Source organism: Colossoma macropomum, unplaced genomic scaffold (genome assembly GCF_904425465.1).
Source record: "Colossoma macropomum unplaced genomic scaffold, Colossoma_macropomum, whole genome shotgun sequence".
Classification (NCBI taxonomy): Eukaryota; Metazoa; Chordata; class Actinopteri; order Characiformes; family Serrasalmidae; genus Colossoma; species Colossoma macropomum.
Genome location: NW_023494790.1, coordinates 32,903,712 through 32,927,052, shown reverse-complemented (window position 1 = coordinate 32,927,052; position 23,341 = coordinate 32,903,712). Strand labels below are relative to the sequence as shown.

The 23,341-nt window shown below is 37.2% G+C and overlaps 1 protein-coding gene across 1 annotated transcript in view; it reads left to right on the top strand.

The window, feature by feature from the left end:
• The first annotated feature begins 12,279 nt into the window (after positions 1-12,279).
• LOC118808765 overlaps positions 12,280-23,341 on the top strand; it is a 23,279-nt gene continuing 12,217 nt past the window's right edge. Inside the window, exons 1-12 of the mRNA XM_036571642.1 lie at positions 12,280-12,322; positions 12,434-12,543; positions 12,648-12,671; positions 13,394-13,435; positions 14,358-14,399; positions 14,722-14,775; positions 15,059-15,112; positions 17,412-17,804; positions 17,895-17,945; positions 18,319-18,705; positions 18,963-19,352; positions 22,658-22,785. Coding sequence (XP_036427535.1) covers positions 12,480-12,543; positions 12,648-12,671; positions 13,394-13,435; positions 14,358-14,399; positions 14,722-14,775; positions 15,059-15,112; positions 17,412-17,804; positions 17,895-17,945; positions 18,319-18,705; positions 18,963-19,352; positions 22,658-22,785 — 1,629 coding nt within the window. The 5' untranslated portion in view covers positions 12,280-12,322; positions 12,434-12,479. The remainder of the gene's footprint in view (positions 12,323-12,433; positions 12,544-12,647; positions 12,672-13,393; positions 13,436-14,357; positions 14,400-14,721; positions 14,776-15,058; positions 15,113-17,411; positions 17,805-17,894; positions 17,946-18,318; positions 18,706-18,962; positions 19,353-22,657; positions 22,786-23,341) is intronic.

The window sequence follows — 23,341 nt, the reverse complement described above, 5'->3', positions numbered from 1 at the left end:
TAGTTCTGTAGCCTAGCTAATTTAACATTACCTTAGCGAGCAGACTACAGATTCATTCTGTACCACACACCACAGTACAGGTTCAATTCCAAATAACTGAAAAGTATGGGTGATAAAAACTCATGTCGGAGACCGTCTATCTGTTCTGTGGTCTTTGGAGCTGTAGCATGTTAGCTAGTAATTTCTTAGGTGGCAGGCCAAAAGTGCCACACACCACAGTACAGACTCAGTTCCAGCTAACTGGTGTTCACATCACACTCGTTCAGAGAATAAAGACTCACATCTGAGAGCATAGAGAGTGTACCTGTTAGCTGTCACTGAGCCACTGTCCTGCCTAGTTTTCTTGGGTATTTTCTAGTCCTGATTTAGCAGCACAACAGAAAAAGATAACCATCACAATGCAACCATGGGAACCATTTGGCTTTGCAGTAGAGGTCACCAGTCAGCATCTGCGAAGTAATGAATGGGTGAAATGTGTTTATTTGGCCATTTTCAAGGCATACATGGATTACATGGTTGGCAGTCATAATTTCTAAATACCTTTATCATTTTAAATACCATTTCATATACATTTTTAACTATGATGGCATACCTTATTACTGTTCATCTGCCAAATCCTAAATAAACACAGATCAGCTATAATATTAAAACTCCTTTTCTCCGTTTCTACAATTAACATATACACTTACCATATACAGTTGCAATCAACATTATTCAATCCCCATGGCAAATTAGGCTTATTAGCAAAATGTATAAGCTTTCAGCTGTTTGCAATAAACCAAACATGAACAATTGAAATTACTCAACTGCTAGGGTTTTTACACACTATGTTAGTCATCCTCTAGCCCTTTATCAGTGGTCAGATTCTGACCACTGAATCACTCTCTGCTTAATATTTATAAGTGGTGGTACACTCTCAGTCTATCAATGGCAAAGATGTATGTAACAACACCAGCAACATTGCTGTGTCTGATACACTCATACCATCACCATAAACACTACCATGTGAGTGTCACAGCTGTATTATTTTTAGGTTGTTGGTGGTCCCATGGTACTATATTTGGTCAGTGGTGGTCCAAGTAAGTCAGTACTCGTACACCTACAAAGTGCACCTACTATACCGAATTGAAATTTGTATTGATCAATGTTGCAAGCTAGAGTAGTGGACTGTGTAGCTCTGAACGCTACTCTAATCACTGTTGCATAACAATCACAAGTTGAACCCTCCGTCGAAAGCCGTCAGTCATCATTTGCACAACAGTTCTTTATTTTTTATTTTTTTGGTCTGTAGATCTTATATACAATTAACTAACGTATCTTTAAGATTAGAGCTCACTATGGTTATTGAGAACCACCAAGGCTATTGAGAACCATGCAAAAGCCTCATTTAAATATTGTTTTCTCCATCTCCATCCTTTTTGCATATATCATCATCTGTGATATTTTTCTTTGTAAATTTCTTGCAAAAATCCCACAAACTGCACATGCAATCTAGGAAAACACACAGGTACTCGAATACTCAGTTAACCATTCAAAAGAGACAGACTAACAAATCAGTACAACAGCAGCTTTACACTATATGTCTAAAAGGTTGTCACCTTCTCATGCAACACATCTTTTGAAATCAAGGGTATTAATATGGAGTTTGTCCTCTTTGCTGCAGTTGCAGCCTTCTACTCTTCTGGGAATGCTTTAGACTAGATGTTGCAACACTAGTGCAAAGTTTTGATTGCATTCACCCACAAGAGCATTAGTGAGGTCAGGTGCTGATGTTGGATCATCAGTTCTGGAGCACAAACTGCACTCCAACTCATCCTGACTGAGTTGAGCTTTGGGCTGTGGGGCTTTATACCCATCTAGCCAACACTTCTTACTAGGCATGGTGACCTTAGGCTCATATGTGGCTGCTTTGCAAATTTATTGGCAATCATTTCTTATGGATATTATACAAGTTGTGTCTGAGCACTTGAACAGTGTCAGCAATGGGTACACCTTAAACAGCTGAATTCATTCATTAGTGGTGGTATCTACATAGTTTTAGAAATATAATTTATGTTGTAATAGTAAGATGATGAATCAGCATCTGTCGTTGTACCGAATAGTTTATTACCTACCAATTTCCCTTGGCTTTTTTTTTGAACAGTGAATGTTTTCAAATGCTGTAAGCCAACAGCCCTACGGTAACTTCAGTTGAAGTCCATTTTATTAACCTCTTCACAGTTAACCACAGTTACCAGGCCTGAGTGTGTAGAGATAATATGTGATTTTATTGAAATAACTAAAAGTATCAAAATACTGCACTGTTTGGTGTCTGGAAGCGTACAGAATAAAAAACGGTAAGCATGTTACAAACGCAATTTGATATGTTTTAAACCCTTCCTTTATTTTGTCTTTCAGGAAACATCATTTCAAGTGGTTTTGATTTCTGATGGCAGTTTGTCCTTTATGCTGATAAATTATGGTGACATTGCACCAACAAACTACAGAGTGGAGGTAAAAATAACATAAATAACATCTACATAATACAGAACTTGTGTCTTTGTTCTTGATTCTAAACATTTTCTCTGTTTAGGCTGGATATGACACAAACTTCACAGACTACTTTGTAATTCTGTGGTCGAACGACAAATCCACCATTCCGAACCTCAAGTATTTGAGTAATGTGAACGTTCCAGGACGCTGGGCCTTTGTGATAAACCCACCTAGTGGTAATGATAAATATATATATGTTTTTGTGTGTTTCTAATAGTAAAGCTAAAGTGTTTAATTGTAATTGTACATCTTCCTACAGATGTTGTTCTTGCAGCACGACTAAAAGTCCTGACAGGCTCTAACCTAACAGACACCAATAACCAAAAGTTCCTTCTACAGCAGGTAAGTTAATACAGTTTCCTGACTGAACTTAAACTTTGCAATAAGCATTGAATGTCATAATGCACTGCTACTTATCATTTCTCTGTTGCATGACTGCCTCAAAATATTGTTTTTATTTCTAAAAATATTTGTGAAACCTCTTTTATTTTTCAGCTTCAGGATGAACTGAGGAGGAAAGGCGTTACATCCACTGTAAAAGTGAAACGTGTTCAAAAGAAAAGTCCATGATTAGTAGATCCAGAAGAATCTCTGTTTCACTGTGGGATAAATTCTCCAATTATATTTACCTGATTAATATGGTGGTGGTGTTTTGGTAGGTAACACCTGTAATCTTAGTAATGAATTTGCTAAAGAATTTTGAAACTTCCTAAAATATCAAATTCAAATTTGTTAAATATAAAATGTACTTTTGTCTAGGCAGAAATGGTGCAGGGTTGTAGAATTTTAGCCTGAGGTTTGTAATCCTTTTAGTAGTTTTCAACAAAAGTTTTTTTTCAATCTTAATAAACTTATTGGCTTCTGTGGTTATTGTACACAACTGGTTACTCTATTTAAAACATTATATTTTAGTCAGCTTTTCCCTCAAAATGGCAAGGTTCTGCTTTTATTGTTCTTAACCAAACAGCGCAGTAGCACCGATCTGTCACAGGGTGGCACTGTAGTGCATTTTTCAATTTTGCTCTCGTGTTTCTTCTGCGGTTGTTCCTAGAGTGAATAGAAATGGAAAAAGTAAGCAGAACTGTTACTTTACATTTTCTAATACCAAAGTAGGACTTAAGAGTTCAGCCCACAGTGGAACATAGGGATCCCTTTAATTACAATGGGGTATTTTGCACACTTGTTATGGCTAAAATCAATGATTATCAGAGGAGAGCTTTGGGAATGTTCATTCTTTATTTGAGGTAATAAAAACGTAGAACAGAAATGGAGAACAAAAAAGGAGAACGTTCTGTGCTCTTCTACTTTTTTTGTTGTTGTTGTTGCAGTAATACTGGGTGATTCTTGACTTCAGCAATGACTGCAATTACATGCCCTTAATAATCTAATAACTGCAGAAAATCAGTTCATTCACTGAGTTTACATATGTTTCCCATTGTAGATAGTGGGAAAACTTTGGGTCTACGTGAGTCAGTCAATAATTGGATTTCTGCTTCACAACAGAGGAAGACATAATGTAAATGTAATGAAAAAAACAAAAAAACAAAAACAGAATGTCATGCTGCAGCCTTTTTTTACATGGAGTCACTTTACCAGAAAACATGAATATCCATCATCTAGAGGAATATTCAGATTCTTCATTTTGTCATGCACATAGTTGGTTTCAGCTTGACTCCAAACGTATTTTGTTGCCATCTCACAGATGCTGTGTTAAACGCTGCATGCTGTTTCTGGGACAGTGCTCTGTTTTCACACATGTGCAGACTGAGAAAAATGAAAGAAATCAGAGTGAGGGTCTCCATGCACAGAAATACCCCAATACTGAGCTCAAATCAAGACCTCTTAATTGGATTTCTAGAAATGCAAAAACAGCCTTAATTCAGTCTAAGAAATCGAAGTATGCTGTTTACATGACCACATGAGTAATCAGATGAATGCTGAAATCCGATGACGATCGGATAGTTAAGTGTGTGTAAAGACATCAACATCCAATTTCAATTTCAAAATAAACTCGATATTAATTCCAGTCAACATCAAAAGTTGGGAAAATTAAATCCTTGATGGAATGTTCTAGTTATTGCTGCAGTTATTTTCCATCGTGGCGTCATTTGGCGAACATCCAATCTGCTGTTGTCCATCTACTGCCAACATGAAAACGCAGCGCAAGTCCTACTTACATTGTGGAATTTCTTGCTGGAAGACACAAGTTCTCTTGTGTTTAAAACTGTGTCCATGTGAAACAAGATACTTATTTGTTTAATTCATTATGCTGGGGGTGATCTTGGGTTTTGACAGAGTTTCTATACTATTACTATAGAGTCTAAAGTGTATAGTACTTTATTAAGTTTGTGATTCTTTTTTCTTCAATTGGTTAACTAGATTCTGTAGATCAGTGCTTTCCAATACTGGCCCTGGAGACACCCTACTCTGCACATCTTATTCCCCCCTCTGAAACATTAAACTCAAAAATAGTACATTCCCAAACCCTTCATTAGGTTAAAGTAATGATTTTAGAGCAGGAAAACTCTAAACATGCAGGAGGGGAGCATTTTCTGAGCAGGATTGGGAAACATTAATGGAGACTTTGATTCCACACAGGCCTGTACTGGGTCTGAGAGGTGAATTTACACCAAGCAAGTGTGTTGATACTTTAAATAAAATTTAACCAAAATAACTCACAGTCCAGTGGATTCAGTCATTTCCTGCACCAACATGGCACAATGCTGCATTCCTGCTGGATTATTTGTGTCCTGCAAGGGCCCCAATATGGACTAACATTTCAGTTCCTCTCTGTCATAACTACAACATGTACAGATCAGTTTCTTAGCAGCTACAGAGTAATTCATACAACGCTGTTTCCAAAAAAGTTGAGACGCTGTGCAAAATGTAAAGAAAAACAGAATGCAATTATATGAAGGTCATTTAACCCGATATTTAATTGAAAATAGCACAGAGACAACATATCAAATGTTGAAACTGAGAAATTTTATTGTTTTTGAAAAATTTATGCCCATTTTGAATTTGATGCCAGCAACATGTTCATGTTCAAGAAAGTTGGGATGGGGCAAAAAAGTCTAATAAAGTTGTGTAATGCTAAAAAAAACACCTGGTGGAACATCTCACAAATAATTAGGTTAATTGACAACAGGTCAGTACTATGATTGGGTATAAAAAAGAGCATCTCAGAGAGGCTAAGTCTTACAGAAGTAAAGATGGGAAGGGTTTCACCACTCTGTGAAAGACTGTGTGAGCTAATAGTGCAACAATTGAAGAATAGTATTTCACAACATAAAATAGGGATTTCGTCATCTACAGTACATAATATCATTTAAAAGATTCAAAGAATCGAGAATCGGGAGAATTTTTTGCTTGCAAGGGACAAGGCTGAATACCAATACCAGATGGACAATATCTTCGTGCCCTCATGCGGCGCTGCATTAAAAGCAGACACAATTCTTTAGTGGACATCACTGCATGGGCTAATGAACACTTCTGAAGACCAGTATCTGTGAACATAGTTCATCGCTGCATCTACAAATGCAAGTTAAAAAACTCTACCATGAAATGAAAAAACAATATATAAATACATATATATACTGGAGGCAGAAACACTGCCACCTTCTCTGGGCTCAAACTCATATAAGATGGACTGAGGCAATTTGGAATTCTTTTTGAAAAGCATGAATGCTGCGTCCTCCACGCTAAAGAGGAGAGAGACCATGTTATCAGTGCACAGTTTAAAAGCCAGCATCCAAACCTCAAGTATTTGAGTAATGTGAATGCCCCAGGGTGCTGGGCCTTTCTCATAAGCCAAACTAGTGGCGCACTTACAAGATGTAATAATTGTTGTTCCTCATAGTAGACATACTTTTTATTTTACTTTTAATTTTAATTGTGAAATGGCTTTATTGTGTTGTAATCCTAGATGATGTAAAGTGTGTGTAATGGCTGCTGTGCAGCATTATGTGTCTTTTTAGTCATCATATAAATTCATCAGGGGTGGAACGGTGGCGCCTCACAACAAGAAGGGTTTGGTTCCCCGGCCAGGTGACCAGGTTCCTTTCTGTGTAGAGTTTGCATGTTCTCCTTGTGTCTGCGTGGGTTTTCTGCGGCGCTCCGGTTTCCTCCCGCAATCCAAAGACATGCAGTCAGGCCAGAATAAGTCATCCTTCATGCTGGGATTAATTCTCACAATATATGTAGTTAGTTAATTAATGAATAATATGGTAGTATTTTTGGCATCACTTATAACCATTCATACCAATGAATTTACTATTGAATTTTAAAACTACTTCCTAAAATGTAATAATTTGTTCAATGAAATGGCAAAAGAACACTATACACTGTTATATGAAGAAGGCAGAAAGGGTTCTTTGTGTTTAACCCTAGACAAACCACTTTTAGCTGTGTGCTGGTCTGTAGAGATTTAGCTTAAAGTTTGTGTTCCTATAATTTATTTTCTCATATCAGCAAAGTTACAGTGATTTTCAGTCTTAGGAAATGTTGTGGCTTCTATGACAGATAGTCGTACATGGCTGCCAATTGTACCTAAAATGCTATATTATATACACAAATTCCACACTTGTGGTAATGGTGGAATTTCATGATAAACATTGTTGTGTACAGGTGAGAAACAAGGTAAACTTGAGTTTGAGAGGGTTTCTATACCACTACTATAGGATGCTGGCTCCAGCAGACCGTGTACATTTTGTTCAATTGTTGATTATTTTACCCACATTAAACCAGATTCATAAAACTCAGCCCTAAAAATGTGAGGTACAGTAAATAAGAGCTAACTATAAAGTCACCATGGTGGCGATTAGCTCACCAGTGTCTTTTCAATGCTGCAGCATTGTCACTGGTGTGTTAGCCAAGAACCAATCAAAATCCACATGTAAATGTGGTTATACATATTAAAGACCTGCCAAGTAAAACTCCAGTTAGCTGCCAAAATGAACACTATGAGAGCAATGAAAATGAAGAAAACCAAAATCCTCTGAAAAAGAATTGCAAATTTCAAGGGAAGAAGAAGAAGTGTTGGCAAACATGGTACAACCCTGTTTCCAAAAAAGTTGGGACAGAAATCATTTGAACTCTATATTTAATTAAAAATGGTACAAAGACAACATATCATATGTTGAAACTGAGAAATCGTTTTTTTGTTTTTTTTTAATATATACACATTTTGAATTTGATGCCAGCAACATGTTCTAAAAAAGTTGGAACAGGGGCATGTTTGCCACTGTGTTGCATAATGTCTTCTTTTAAAAACTGTGGAGACCAATTGCTGTAATTTTGAAAGCAAAATGTTATCCATTCTTGCTTGATATAGGCTGCTCAACAGTTTGGGGTCTTCTTTGTTGTATTTTTTGTTTGATAATGCGCTGTTTTCAGTGGGTGACAGGTCTGGACTGCAGGCAGGCCAGTTTAGCATTCAGACTCTTTCACCTTGGAGCCATGCTGTTGTAATACATGCAGAATGTGGTTTGGCATTGTCTTGGTGAAATAAGTAAGCCTTCCCTGAAAAAGATGTCATCTAGATGGCAGCATATGTTGCACACAATTCAAAATAAATCCCGCTTAAAATGTCAAGCAGTTTTAGCTTTCATTTCCTATTTTTCTTGATCTCAGGAATTCAATTTACATGAGTGAAAATTACAGTAGTATATATTAAATGACAACTAGTAAAAATTCTCTTTTTCCTTGTAAGAAATTAGTTTTTGCTAGGAAATGTCATTTTTACATGTGTAAATGACATTCCCTTGCAAAATCCATGATAAATAAGAATAAAGTTAAAATCGGCAATAAAATCAATTTGAACACAGAATTAGAATCGCAACATGTTGATTTGCTCTTCACTGACTTGAATTCCAAGCTACATCTACTTTCCATATACAGGAGGGGGATTTGCAAAACATCAAATTTGCCGCAGGAAGGCTTTTTTAAGCACAGTGCCAGTTGAAAGTATGAGATAGTATTAATGTCTTTCTCTGTAATACCTACATTTTCATTTCTTTCTTCGCATGTTCTGAGAAATCTAAATTCATCCTTTTCTTCTCCTACAACTGCGGTTAGATGGCTTGACATGATGCTCATGCAGTCAAAGTTCCCATAGTGTTTAGCAAACACTTTCTTTTTCAGGCAGGTTCACTACAGCTCTGGTTGTTTTAAATGTCATGGATGATTGCTTAATAGTTCTTAAACAACCACATGGACTTTAAAAAATGAAATATAATTGAAACCATGCACACAGTTGTATTTTGTTCATAAGAATTTCTACGGCCACCAATAACTGTGATATTGCATATTTAAATGTACAGTACCCCTTTTTCTGACATTTAGTGCATCTTTGGACATTATTTATGTACAATATTTACAATGTAGATCCAGTGTGAAATTTCATTATCTGTGGGTGTATTTTTACTATTTTTTATTTCTAAATAACAAACATTTCTTGCCAACATAACAACACATTTAACCCACATTACTATACCACGAACTAAAACATGTACAGAAGCCTTTGGCAGGTGCAGATTTGTTTTTCTCACTCTTATAACTGCATACCTTACATAACAGTTTAATGACCCCTGAGTAATTCATGCTATGTACTGGATACACCCTATAATTAATGGCTTTAAGTATAAGCTTAGACGTCAAGAGGTTAAAAAGAAATCAAACCATTCTTAACCCACATTTTACACATTTTAAACTGCATTTTAAGAAGAATTCAAAATGAGAGCTTAACAGTTCACAATGAAACATAACATCTTATGAACTGTCCTCAAACCTTTAAGAAGTTGTTTTTACAGAAAGTGAAACTATTTTATGCAGACACAGCAGGTTCATCTCGACTTATACCTGCATTCTTTGTACGTTCTGTTCATCACGGCAAAATTAAGAGCAACCATTTGTGTTCAGTTCAGTTATGTTCAGTTATGTTCACTTAGAAGTGCGAATGTTTAGAAGTTTTGAGGTATGATTTAAATGCCAAAAGATCATGGATAATTGAGGCTTCTTTTGTTGGATGAAAAAAAAAAAAACATTTTCTTTTGTACCAAGTTCAAAAAAAGTTCCATTGACTCCACACACCCTGTCTTGACCTGAGAGCTTTTTATTTTATTCTTTTATTTTGAAATACTAGGGTATGAAAGGGTGCAAATACGAACCATTCTCCTTTGAAAGTGAATGTAGTACACTTTTTGAAACATAATTTAAGGTATACAACTGGACTTAAGGTCATTGTTTTACCTTTCAGGGTACATTTACATTGTCTGTAACTTGGACAAAAATGTACAGTAACCCTGTACAGTACCCTTTTTTTCTGACAGAGTATGATATTTGTTTAGTGCATCTTTGAACATTACTTACATACAATTTTTACAACTTAAATCCAGCATTAAATTTCATCATCTGTTGTAAATATAGTGGCACACTCTCAGAAATAAAGGTAGCAAACTGTCACTGAGGCAGTACCCCTCCTGTCACTGGGGTGGTACCCTCAAGGGTACATCTCACTACCTTTAGTCAGGGAACATAACTGTACCACAATCCATTGAAATTATATTTATTTAAGTTGTATTGACTCCACACACCCCGTCTCTTCTCCAGGCTTTTATTTTATTGTTCTGTTTTAAAACATTTGGTTATGAAAAGAGACAAATATGTACTTTTCGCCTGGGAAAAATCATTTAAAGTTCACAATCAGACCTTAAAACCACTGTTGTACCTTTGAGGGAACATTTACATTGTTTGTACTTTGATGAACGAAAAATGTACCTGCACAGAACCTTTAATTCTAACAGTGTACGATACAATTTTACAGTTTTTTTTTCTAAATAACAAACAAAAACAAATAAAATAAGACATTCAGCCCATGTTTGTCCACAACAAACTAAAACATGTACAAAGTATTTTAATCCTTTGAACTCTTTTTTAAAAAAACCCTAACAGAACCCTTTGGCAGGTGCATTTGTGTTTCTCTCTATCGTAACTGCACACCTTATATAATAGTTTCATGACTATGAATAGTTCATGCTATGTACTGACACATGCCCTACAATTAATAACTTGACGTACAAGCTTAGACTTTAAGACGATAAGAAGAAATGAAACCATTCTTAATCTACATTTTACATATTTTAAAGCACATTTTAAGAAGAACTTAAAATGAGGGCTTAAAATTCACAGATAACATCTTTTAAACTCTCCCTGAAACCTTTAGAAGTTGTTTTTTTTAAAGAATGTGAAACTATTTTATGCAGCAGGTTCATCTCGACTAATAACTGCATTCTTTGGACGTGCTGTTCAGCCAGTTATGTTTAGTACTCAATACTAACACTTTGCTGCTGTTTCAAGCCCTAGAAGCGCAGATGTTTGGAAGCTTTGACAGGCGATTAAATGTCAAATGATGACGGATAAACGAGGCTTCTGAATGTATCAGTGCACCACTGAAATCTGGAGCTTCAACTTGTGATTGATTTCCAAAGGGCCTACCCATGAACTGCTTAAAAGTAATTCACTCACCAATTTTAAGGTTTTTGAGAGGAGACATAGCAACAAGTAATATTCATAAGCAACCATCAGTTCCTGTGAACACATTTTTTCTAAAGGGGAGAAGGTTGTATCTACATTTTTCCAGCATTTTATTTTTGCCATGGAGGTCCACTTACAGACAACGCCAGGTTTATTGGCACCCTTCAAGAAAATTAGCTAAGATCACTAAATTAAATGAACCAGAAGTGCAATGTGTAATATTTTAGGCTTAAACAAATGGGTACTTTGTGTACTTAAGTCATCTTCAGTGGACTGCCCTCTTTAAAATATACCACATTTTTAATTGGGTTCAAATCTGGAGACTGAGAGGGCCATTGCAAAACTTAGATTTTGTTTTCCCACAACCATTTCTGTTTGGATTTTGATGTGTGTTTGGGGTCATTAGCTTGTTGAACGGTCCACCCATGGCAGAATATATATATATATATATTGCACATGTTGATGTTTAATAATCTACTCCCTAAGATTTTACACACACACACACACACACACACACACACATAGCGTAGCAGTGTTGGGCAGATCCGTTTTACCTGCTAACTTATCTGCTAGCTAGCTAAGTATCCTTTCCAATCAGTGGCACAAAACAAACGACAAATGATATTCACTTACCTCCAATTTTCAGCACTCTACAGTTTCTCTCCAGGCAGTTTCTGTTAAAATCCCCAGAATATTTGGGGATCCTGCCATACATCCCCATGTTCCATTTCGTGTGATTAAGTTTTTGCAATCAGCTGTAATACACCAGTAATGCCATGTGCCACTCTGCTACAGACCTCATCTTTTCTGGATTTTCCTCGGCCATCTGCCTGTTCTTTCCTCTGACACAGTCCGGCCAAATTAAATTCCCATCCCTACCTTCCATTTCTTGTGACGGTTATTGTGTTCTCACAATAACCACCACTTTATCTTCTCCCTGCAGATGCAGGCTTTTGTGCAGATACAGCACAAATTATAGGCAGTGAAAAGTTTTATATTGACGTCTATTTATAGTTAGTGTTTATAAAGGGTATTAATAATAGAGTAATACAGAATAAAGAATTGAATTAATACAATATTGGAAATTATTTCCTTTTATTTTCCACAATGCTGCCCACACATATACTACAAGGGAATAATTTTACCATACCAGCTTTGCGAAAAACAGGTTTGGGTGGTTGAACACATTTAAACTTGGCGACCGGCAAAGTGTTTCAGTGTGAAGAGGAGAACATGCAAGAGTGCTCTCCTGTCTGAGGTACGTGATCTTCACTAGCTTTTGCAGTTTGTAAAATTTTATTATGGTGATGTCAACAACATAGCAAATGGTACATGATCTAAAGTAAGATTCATGATTTTTCTATTACAGGTCCGAATATTTTACATTTAGGTGACGTACGGACATCTATGTGACAATGGAGCGTTCAGTTCAAATGCCTATGGTGTCTCTGCAGACGGTGGCAATAATATTAATGATAAGTACGTTCTTTAAATGCCTTTATCCATAATTGACTCAGTCAACTGGAAAGATTAAAATAGGCTGCTGAATATGTGTTCATATATGCTCTTTTGATACTTCATAGGTGAATTTACAAAAGCACAAACAGGTAATCACACTGTTTAAATGTCATTGGACTTTACCGAGTTAATCATGTTTTATACAGTGTATTCATCTTTTACTTGTTCTGTTGCATTGTTCATTCATTTAAAAGCTATGCTAGGTTTTGTTTTGAAGATGTGTTTCATTCATTTTCAAATACTTTACAGTTTGTATATAATTATCATATTGCTTTAATCCTCTATTGCATGATTTTTTTCTTTTTCCTCACTTTAGACTAACTTTATACATATTTAACAACAATGACAGGGTTAGCAATAAAGGAAAGAGTTTCAATAAATCAATAAAAAGCATTTACTTGGTCATACTGTCTCTTAGTGGACACTTTTAAACCTCTTTTTTAACATTCAGTATCATTTTTTTTTTTGTTTTGTTTTGAGCATTTGCAGAAGTATGTTTGTTGCCTAGAAGCAACAGTGGAATGGATTTAGCCAGTCACAAAGGCAGATCTAACCACTTCAGGGAACACAGTTCTATATCATGTCTTCCCATTGCCACACATTGTTGCCTCAGGGCCCAAACATACCCCAAAAGGACCCCTGCTCACATCATTATTATTTAAAAAAAAAAGTTTAGCTGTTTGCGAGCTAGTCCAAAGTCAAAAAAGACCTTGGAGCTAAGACACTACCAGAAACAGGAGTCAATACTGCTACTACAAAACAGTTTTGTGAAAGAACACGACATGTTTTGCTCTTAATGTTGTTGTCACAGAAAGCTCAACCAGTTTGACAGCTGCAGATACTGGCACATCAGGTATTTCATAGTTGTCGTCGTTGTTGTTGCTTCTGAACTGAGATCTACTTTGCTTTAACCTCTGATACACACAGTCCCCTCTGCATTATCTAAAACTGATCTATATTAGTAGATATGCGTTCACAATACAAAGCTTCAGTGTAAAATCCATTCCTGGAAAATCAAATTCACATTCTCAAGGAAACAATCACTATATTAACAGAAATGTTTGCTGCTTCTTATTAGTTTTGCTTTTGACTTTGCGTGTAAATAGTCTGCCTCTCTATTATACTAAATATATATAATATAAATTATATATATTTAGTATAGTATAGTATATATAAATACACTAAATTTCGTCAACAACAGTACATGTATGTGGGTTTCCAACAGGAGAAGTCAGTATAAAACCCATTAATTGCAAAACAAGATAAGAAAAATAATTAAATGTGCTACCAGTCAGTATATTTACAGGAGCTTTGGGCTGAAGAGTGTTGAGAGGAAAGTCAGAGGTGTATATGAAACATATACTGATGCTGCTGCTGCACATGACACAAACTATTTAATCATAGCTGTTGCTTCACCTGCTTTTCCCCTTTTCTGTGGTTTTAGTAATTTATACTAACAGTAAAACCTTATTCTCTGTTCATATTGCTCTTGTGTTATTGGTGTCGACCAGAGGAGGATGGGTTTTTCTTTTGAGTCTTGGTTCCTTTCAAGGTTTCTTCCTTTTGCTCTTATGTAGTCTTTTCTTGCCACACTCTTTTCTTGGCACTGGCGACGCTCACTGGGGCTTGGACCCAAATTTTTCTGTAAAGCTGCTTTGTGACAATGTCTGTTGTAAACAGTGCTATGTAAATAAACTTTGACTTGACTAATGGAATGGCTCCTTTTCCTACTGTCATTGTTGATGCAAAATGTATTATTATATTTTTCACCACAGAAAGCCCAACCGATTCCACAGCTACAAACATCGGCACAAATGGTATTGAATGGTTCTCTTTTTTGTGCTTATGATTGGCTTTGTAATTGTCTACGATCTTGCCTGGTTTGATATTTGATTTACACAGTCCCCTTCTGCATTATGCTAATCCAAAACTGATCCACAGTAGTACATATTTATTTACAATACAAAGCTTCAGTATAAACCACTTTAATTGCAAAATAAGTTTTCATTTTAAGATAAACCATCACTATATTTACAGAGCGTTTGGAGATATGTTGAGAGGAAATGCACAGAGTTAGTTTCATGAACAGAACAGCTTTTTTTTTTGCTTTTGTTATTAATGCAAAATGTATTATTATAGTTATCATGACGCAAAGCCCAACCAGTTCCACCACTGCAGACATCGGCACAACAGGTATGTAAATAATTTTGCTTCTGAATGTTTTGCTGATTGCATAAGAGTCTGTGTTCACCTCTGATATACTTTACTCCACCACGTCAATGTGATCTAAGACAAATTTCTAACAGCAGATGTAAATATGTTTACTATATGAAATAGCAATAAAAACCCATGAACTGCAAAACAAATTCTAATTCTAAACAAAAAAAGGGTAAGGAATGTTGAAATGAAAATGAGGGGGGCATCTAGATCAGACTTTGTGTTTATGCTGTTGTTATTACAAAATTTATTATCACAGCCATCAGCACCAAAGGTTCAAACAGTTCCACAGCAACAGACACCGGAATAACAGGTACGTTATAGTTATTCTTTTTGTGCAAAATAAATTCCTATTGTAAACAGCAGCAAACCAATGTTTTCTGTATTTTATGAGAAGTCTTTGCAGATCTAAGATCACATGATTGGAACATAAACTGTGACATACCGGGGGTTATATAGGTCCTAGTTTATTTAGAGCCTTAAAAAATAGTAAAAGAACTTTAATATCTATCCTAAAAGATACAGGTAGCCAGTGTAGTTCTCTCGAAATGGGAGTGATATGAGTTCTCTCTATTGTTTTTGTTAGAATCTGTGCTGCTGCATTTTGTACACTGTACACTGAAGCTTGAACACGTTTCTCTGTATTATTCTCGGATAGAAAAGGCTGAACTTTAGCAATATATCTCAAATGATATAAAGCTACTTTAGTGACTGCATTTACATGTCAGATAAAACAGAGCTTTAAGATTACATTTAGGTTTCATGGTTCGGAATACAAAGCAAAAGAGCCTAGTTTATCACAAAGCAGCTTTCTCTGAATTTTAGTACCAAGGAAAGGCAAATGCCCTAAAGCTGAACCTTGTGGGACTCCGCAAGAATCCTAAATATCTAAGCTGTTTATCTTTCTGGGTCTGGGGGGGTCGGTGTGCTGGGGCCAATCCCAGTGCTCACTGGGTGGAAGGAAGGAAACACCCTGGACGGGTCGCCAGTTCATCACAGGGCAGACACACAGACATACACATTCACACACATGCACTCAGACCTAGGGGTAATTTAGTGTCTCCAATTGGCCTGGCTGCATTTCTTTGGACTGTGGAAGGAAACCCATGCAGACATGTGGAGAACATGCAAACTCCATACAGAGAGGACCCTGGTCACCCGGCTGGGGACTCGAACTCAGGCCTTTCTTGCTGTGAGGCAGCAGCTCAGATTTCGTGCATCAGCTCTATGACGTTTCACAACATGGGCCAATGGTGTCTTAAGTACTACGATTACAATGAAAATTTCCAAAATAATTTGTTTGATACTAGACATGTATTTAATTGATTCAAAACAACTTTTACTAAAACTTTCCTTTTCTTTTTTGCATATTTTAGTCTTTTCATTTATGTTATTCTTAAAACGCTATAATTTCAACTCTGACCAGAAGCGTGCAGTGCAGTACAGAAAAACTTAACTGATACACCAGGAAACAGCAGGATAGTTGAAAACTTTACAATTTAAGTTAGAAACCTGCAGTGGCAAAAAATGAGCAAAGCATGAATAATCACAAATTTAGTATTTTTTTTTTTGTGTTAGAAATCATTTTGTATTAGAAATCAAATATTATATTAGAAATCATTTATATTCTATCAAATAGTCTTGGTCCAATGGAAGCCTTGCTCAGGGAAACACAACAAAGAAACCCATTGGATTTGACTCCAATATGCAATTGAAAATAGTCTGAGATGATCAGTAATACAGGTGAAACAACACCCACAATTTATTAGATAACTAGTATATTTAGCTATTTAAGTTTTAACTTTTTTTTAGATTTTTTTATCTGTTTTCATCTTCACCTTAATGAAATAATTCAAGTGTGAAAATTCAGTGTAGCATCAGCTCAGAAGACATGGAAAGCCATAATAAACGTCTTTTGAATAGGTTTTATTTATTTATTGCTTGTCTCTGTCTATTAATTAGTTACTCAGTAACATGTTTAACAGTAATACAAGTGAATCAACACCCTAAATGTATAAGTTAACTAGTATATTTAACTATTTGAACATTAGCTGTGGTAGCTAGCTGATTAGAATATCTGAATATCTATATGTTATAATATGTTTTCTGAGATTAAAAAATAGAGTATTTCTACACAAAACATACATTAACTTGTATTCTGTAACCACATAAACAATTAGTCAGTGTTACAGGACATATTTTCATAAATGAACAGAGTTCTGTCTGTTTAAATTGACACACAACTTTTTTCATCATTCCATGGAATGCTAAAGAATTAAATATTTATACTGAAAAAATGTATAAAAAAATACCAGTTTCACAGGAAATTTACAGGGGGTTATTTCGATCCCTTGTATGAAGACTTGTGGTACTGATAAATATAGTTCTGATAAATAAATATAAACCAAATATGCCAAAAAAGAAAAATGTGTGAGGCTCAAAAACATGACTTTTTAAAGAATATGTGGACTATCAAGGATTTGTTGTATTGATAAAATATTTTTAGGAATCAGGTCAGTTTCCCCCCTTTTATGCATTCTAAGGTTAATATGCTCTTCCCTCAGTTAAGCATTTAAAGTCATGCATTTCTTTGGCTTTTTTGTCTTTAACAGCTGCACTTACTACTCCAATCCCTGGTTATGACCCATGCAGTAACTATACAGTCCTGGATCAGCCCTGGAGAGCTACTAATGCATCATGGGATAACATTTGCGATCAAGTCTTTCAGTGGAACGGCTGGTATCGTCTTCTCTATTATGGGATGAACATACGCATGCCAGAGCACTGTAGTAGTGGATGTTCCACTAATATTGCTCTCTGGCTAAATGGCTCACATCCCCAGATACAGGATGGAATAGTCACCCGTCAGATCTGTGGTAATGATGGAGGAAGCTGCTGCAATAGTTACTACAGAAACTCTATTCGAGTCAAAGCGTGCCCAGGAAATTTTTCTGTCTATGAATTCATTGGATTCCCTTATTGGTGGTGTTCAGCCTACTGTGCAGGTTTTATTTTACAACATTTTTGTTTGAAACATTGCCATTTTATTATCTTGCTTGAAATTCTTGTAATATTAAAAAAATCTGTTTTTGCAGATATTACCACACTAACTCCAAGCAACCTCTCAGCAACCGGAGTCAATATAAGTATGTAACTGTAATGATTTTTTAAAATAAATATACTTAAATATATACTTGATTTTAGAAATTGTGTATGTGCACATATTTGCTATGTGGCCATACTGGTCTGCGTACCATCATTTAGGGGGCAGGTCAGGGCCAAAACATCCCCCAAACATTTTATTTTGCCTACTGCTGACACCACACCAGCTCTCTGTGGTATAGGCATCCATTATTTATGTTGGTAATGCATCTCGCCAACATGTCACGTTAATTTCTGAAGATGCCTCAAGCAAGTACACAATACATAGGCCAGACTTTTCTCAGGAATTTTGGCCCAAATATCTATCTAAAAGCTCTTGCTCTTTGCCACATATCTTTCTTGGGTTCTATTTCACAGCAACAGACTCCAGCTTTGACCCATGCTATAACTATACTGCCCTGGACAACTACTGGAGAAATGCACGCACATCCTACAATGGACACGATGACACCATTGTAGAATGGAAGGGCTGGTATCGACTGTATCTTCAAGGACAAAGTGCTCAAATGTCTGAGTGGTGTGGGTTTTCCACTACATGTGGTGGTTATACTCCTCTGCTGCTCGGAGGTTCACATCCGCAGATTTCTGATGGAATTGTCACTCGTGAAGTCATTGGGTCTCGTTACTCAACATGCAATTACTACAAATCCAACCCAGTTCAAGTCAAGGCTTGTCCAGGAAATTATTATGTCTATAAACTTGTTAAGCCAGATGTGTCGATTCCTGTTCCTTCATACTGTGCAGGTACAGCAAAACTCCTCTTTACTAGCTTATTTTTATTGTTATTGTATTCTATTATGATTCATTTTGGTTAAAATGTTCTAGTATAAAGTTCTTTGGATTTTGATTTGTATATTGTGTGATTTATTCCTTTGCTAACAGGGGAAAGAGAGAGCTAAGCACCAGACATCAAAATATGCTCAAAACTAAATTCAGTTTTAATTGTGTAAAACATATAAATGACAGTAGAAAAATCCAAATAACTCTTGTTTCAATTACAGTTTCTTTTAGCAACTCCAGTGTAGACCCCTGCTACAGCTATACTACCCTGAATGATCCTTGGAGAAGCAGCACTGACTCCACCACAACTTTACACTGTGATGTATATGTGAACTGGGTGGGCTGGTATCGGCTTTTCTATGAAGGACAAAGTACCAAGATGCCAGAAACCTGTGTCAGTCCATACAGGTGTGGCACCAACACCCCACTGTGGCTCAATGGCTCTCACCCACGCGTAGAAGATGGAGTGGTGGTCCGGCAAATCTGTGGAAGCAGTGGCAGTGATTGCTGCTTTTATAAACCCGTACCCATTCAAGTGAAAGCTTGCCCGGGAAACTACTACGTGTATGAGTTTGTTCCACCAAATTTCTGCAATGCAGCCTATTGTACAGGTAATATACTAATATACTTGTGTGAAAATGAATGTTTTAGATAAGTTTATGATTTAGAAATGTTAATGTTCTGTTTCTCAAAATGTTGCAATTTGTGCACTGTTACGTGCCCCTGTGATGTTACCTAGGGGTAATGGGGAAGTAACATGGAGTATGTAATGAGGGGTCGAAGGGAGAGATGTGGACAACGGGAGTACCACGTTTAGACAAAGCTTTACTGTACAATAGTAAAAGAGTACACATACACCTTTAAAGTGAAGTAGTGAAATGGAACAAAGACATGAGACAGCTGACAATAAGACATCCGACTAGACAAAATCAACAACCAGCTAACAGTACTAATCTATGAAGCTCAATATGATCGATGAGGTAAATTGACTTTCAGTACTGACAAGGCTGAGAGTAATAATATTGTATGCGAAGCTAGCTGCAATGGTGGACTATGGGCGGTGCCAAAGCAACAAATATTATTAAAAAGACCTTTAACCTGCCTAACAGGAGCTAACGTGCACAAAATACAGCGGGTGGCACTCAGCCCTTACAAAGTGTGTCACTACCATGTGTGTCAGATGTACAGGCGCGCCCAAACTGCCTGTCCACTCATCGCGCTAGAAAGAGAGATACAGAGTGAGAGAGAGAGAGAAAGAGAGAGGAAGAGACATAGTGAGGCCAAGGCAGAACTAAAACTAACGGGCTACAATTTTAAAAACAGCATAAGTCAAACTACCAGCAAACTAACGGCCTCACAGACACACAATGCTCTCTTCCCCTCATGTTGCCGGGTCAGCCTTTTATCTTCGAACGCCCGCCCCCATTCACTCAGCGGCGATTTTGATTGGAGGATGAGGTAATAGTAGTAGACATCTTATTGGAGGGCCGAACGCGCCACCCACGCAGCCACTGGTTGGGTTGCATCTGTTAAGTAAGGTAGACAGACAGACAGAGGAAAAAAAGAATAAAAAAAGGACAAACAAGAAATATGCGTGCCGTCCTGGCACGTAACATGCACACCTAGATTTTCATGTGCAATCATCAAATTATCTGCTTACTTTAAATATATGCTATGACCAAAATCATGTGGAGACTTAAAATGGAAGCATCTAAGAGTAACAACAGCTCGGTCACAAAGCATTAGACCATGCACCTCACTACAGAGCTCCAAACGGCTTCTGGAAGCAACATCGGCACAAGAACTGTGCGTCAGAAGCTTCAGGAAATGGGTTTCCATGGCAGAGCAGATACACAAGCCTAACATCACTAGGCTTTAGAGTGATGAATTACGCTTCACTATTTGGCTTTCTGATGCAAACATCTGGGTTTGGTGGATACCAGGAGACGCTACCTACCAGGATGCATAGTGCCAACAGTAAAGTTTGGTGGAGGAGGGATAATGGGCTGGGGCTGTTTGTCAGGGTTTGGGCCCCTAAGCTTCAGTGAAGGGTAATGTTAATGTTACAGCATAAAAAGACATTGTACACAATTATATGCTTCCAAATTTGTAGCAACAGTTTGGGGAAGGCCCTTTCCTCTTCCAGCATGACTGTGCCCTGTGCACAAAGTGAACTCCATAAAGACATGGTTTGACACGTCAAGACAGGACTCATTAAACTCCTGTGGGAAGAGCTGGAACACTGATTGCAAGTCAGGCCTTTTTGTCCAACATGAGTGTCTGAAAAGAGTCTGACCTCTTTTGACTGACTGGGCACAAATTCCCACAGACACACTCCAAAATCTTGTGGCAAGCCTTCCCAGAACAGTGGAGGCTGTTATAGCTGCAAAGGGGCGGCCAACTCTATTATAATTCCCGAAGATTTGGAAAGAGATGTTCAACAGGCTCATACAGCTGTGATGGTCAGGTGTCTGTATACTATTGGCCATATAGTGTATAATGAATACACTTTCCCAATTCTTTCAATTCATTCCCAATTCATCTATTTTGAAATAAAATAATTTTTTTGTTATTATTTCTCTTGGCCCATAAAATAATCGTTGGCCACAAATGTTAAAGGATAATTTATAAAATAACCCCCCCTCTGGTTCTATTTTTGGGCCAACACAGGCACAGCTTAGTGAACTTATGTCAATGTATTTATAAGCTGGTTAAGTGTTTTTGGGTTATTCTTCACCTGCTATTTCTGTGAAAGAAATCACTTGCATTTGTTGACAAAGTGTGTGGAATTCAAAATTGGATTCTCCCATTTGAGTTTGGCCCACACCAGCTCCAGCTCCACCCTAGCACCACCCAGTCTTTATTACACACCTACGGCTAGATTAGCTCATACAATCACTCACTAGTTACTTGTTTAGGAACAACAAAAGGCACTCAATTGCAGTTAGAATAGCCTGAATTATTTGTGGCATGTATTCAACAAGGTAATACCTGCTCTGTGGTGGTCCTGTGGGGGGTCCTGACCTGAACAGGGTAAAAGAGAGCTAAAATTAACCAGAAAAGCAGATGGACTACAGTCTGTAATTGTAGAACTACAAAGTGCAACTGTATGTCTTCCAGACAATCTGTTCAGGTATGTGGATTAGAGGCCATGGTAGCTACTGTGTTTGCAGTCAGTATGTTTGTGTGTGTGTAACTGGGTAAGTTAGCACTGTAGTCCATCTGTTTCTCTGCATACTTTGTTAGCCCCCTGTTTACCCTGCTCTTCAGCCACCATTTGCTCCTCTGTTGATGCTGCCATGTTCTCGAATCCTCGCCGGCATACAATGAACCTTGGGATATGTTGGCTGATGAAGGATGCACCCGTTGGATCCTTCATTGCCACGGAAAAGAAAGACACATTTCTCGGCCGCATATGAAGGAGGCTTCGAAATGGGACAGTCTAGTCGCGCCGCTGTGATGCAATCGCCCTTCAAATGCAGCCTCTGAAGGACACAGCCCCTGAATTGAGACACACGGTGCCAGTGGCTGCTCCAGCTCACCACTGAACTCCACTTCTCATGGCTGAACATTCTGCTGTTGGATTGGCTGAGGTTGCTGATGAGCTCTCAGACACTGGTGCCTATACACCTGGTTCAGACAGAATTTCATAAGGCTACAGTTGGGATGAGACTGAATTATGGTGAACTAAAGCTGGGGCTCAGACAGAAATTTGATTATAGCTATATTGTCAACTCAATAAGAAACAAATCTCTAACAATGGATTTCTAGCCTTCTTATTTATCTTTAACTGTTGTATTTTAAAGGATTCACACTAAATAAAAGGTGACGTTCATAGTCAAATGTTCATCATAAAGCCAAAAAGCTTTAATATAGGAAGAATAATGACTTTTAACAGTTATCCACTTTCTTCCAGTTCCTTATAGATTGTTTCCCATTCTACCTGGTACTATTCAGCAGGCTGTTACTGTTGATGGAGGTTCTACACTGATCCAGCTTGACTATCCATTCTTCTACTTTGGAAAACCACACTCACAATTATATGTAAGTATAAAAACACAATACAGTGTTTAAAGATATATTCTGTTAAAGTGCCGTCCAGGATTATTTGCATCATAAATAAGGAAAATAATAAATAAACTGTGCCGGGTAGGATCCAGGTTAGATGTTTGCATATCAAATCTACAGCATAACTTCTTAAGTCTATAGGTTATCTATTGAATAAGTGTATATTGGTAGAGACACAATTTTCCTTTCTTTTCTAGTCCACTCTGGCTGCTTTAAAGATGTTTATTATCCCAGTCCCTGTAGGCTGCTTCTTTGGCTTGACAAAGCATCACTAACCACAGAGTTTCTAAGATGACTAGCAGAATTGTAATGTAGCCATGATCATTTTTTGTTCCTTGAATTTAGAGTTAAGTTTAGCATTAGCATGCAATCTGCTGCCTGTATTTATTCTGAATTCGGAATCCAGCCCCAGGGGTCAGTTGCACTGACTGGTGACCTGTCATAAAGTTGGTCATAACTTTCTGGGTTTAACTTTGGAACTGTGGCTCCAACTGCTTGTAATCAGATTCAAATTCTAGTTGCTTAGTTCATC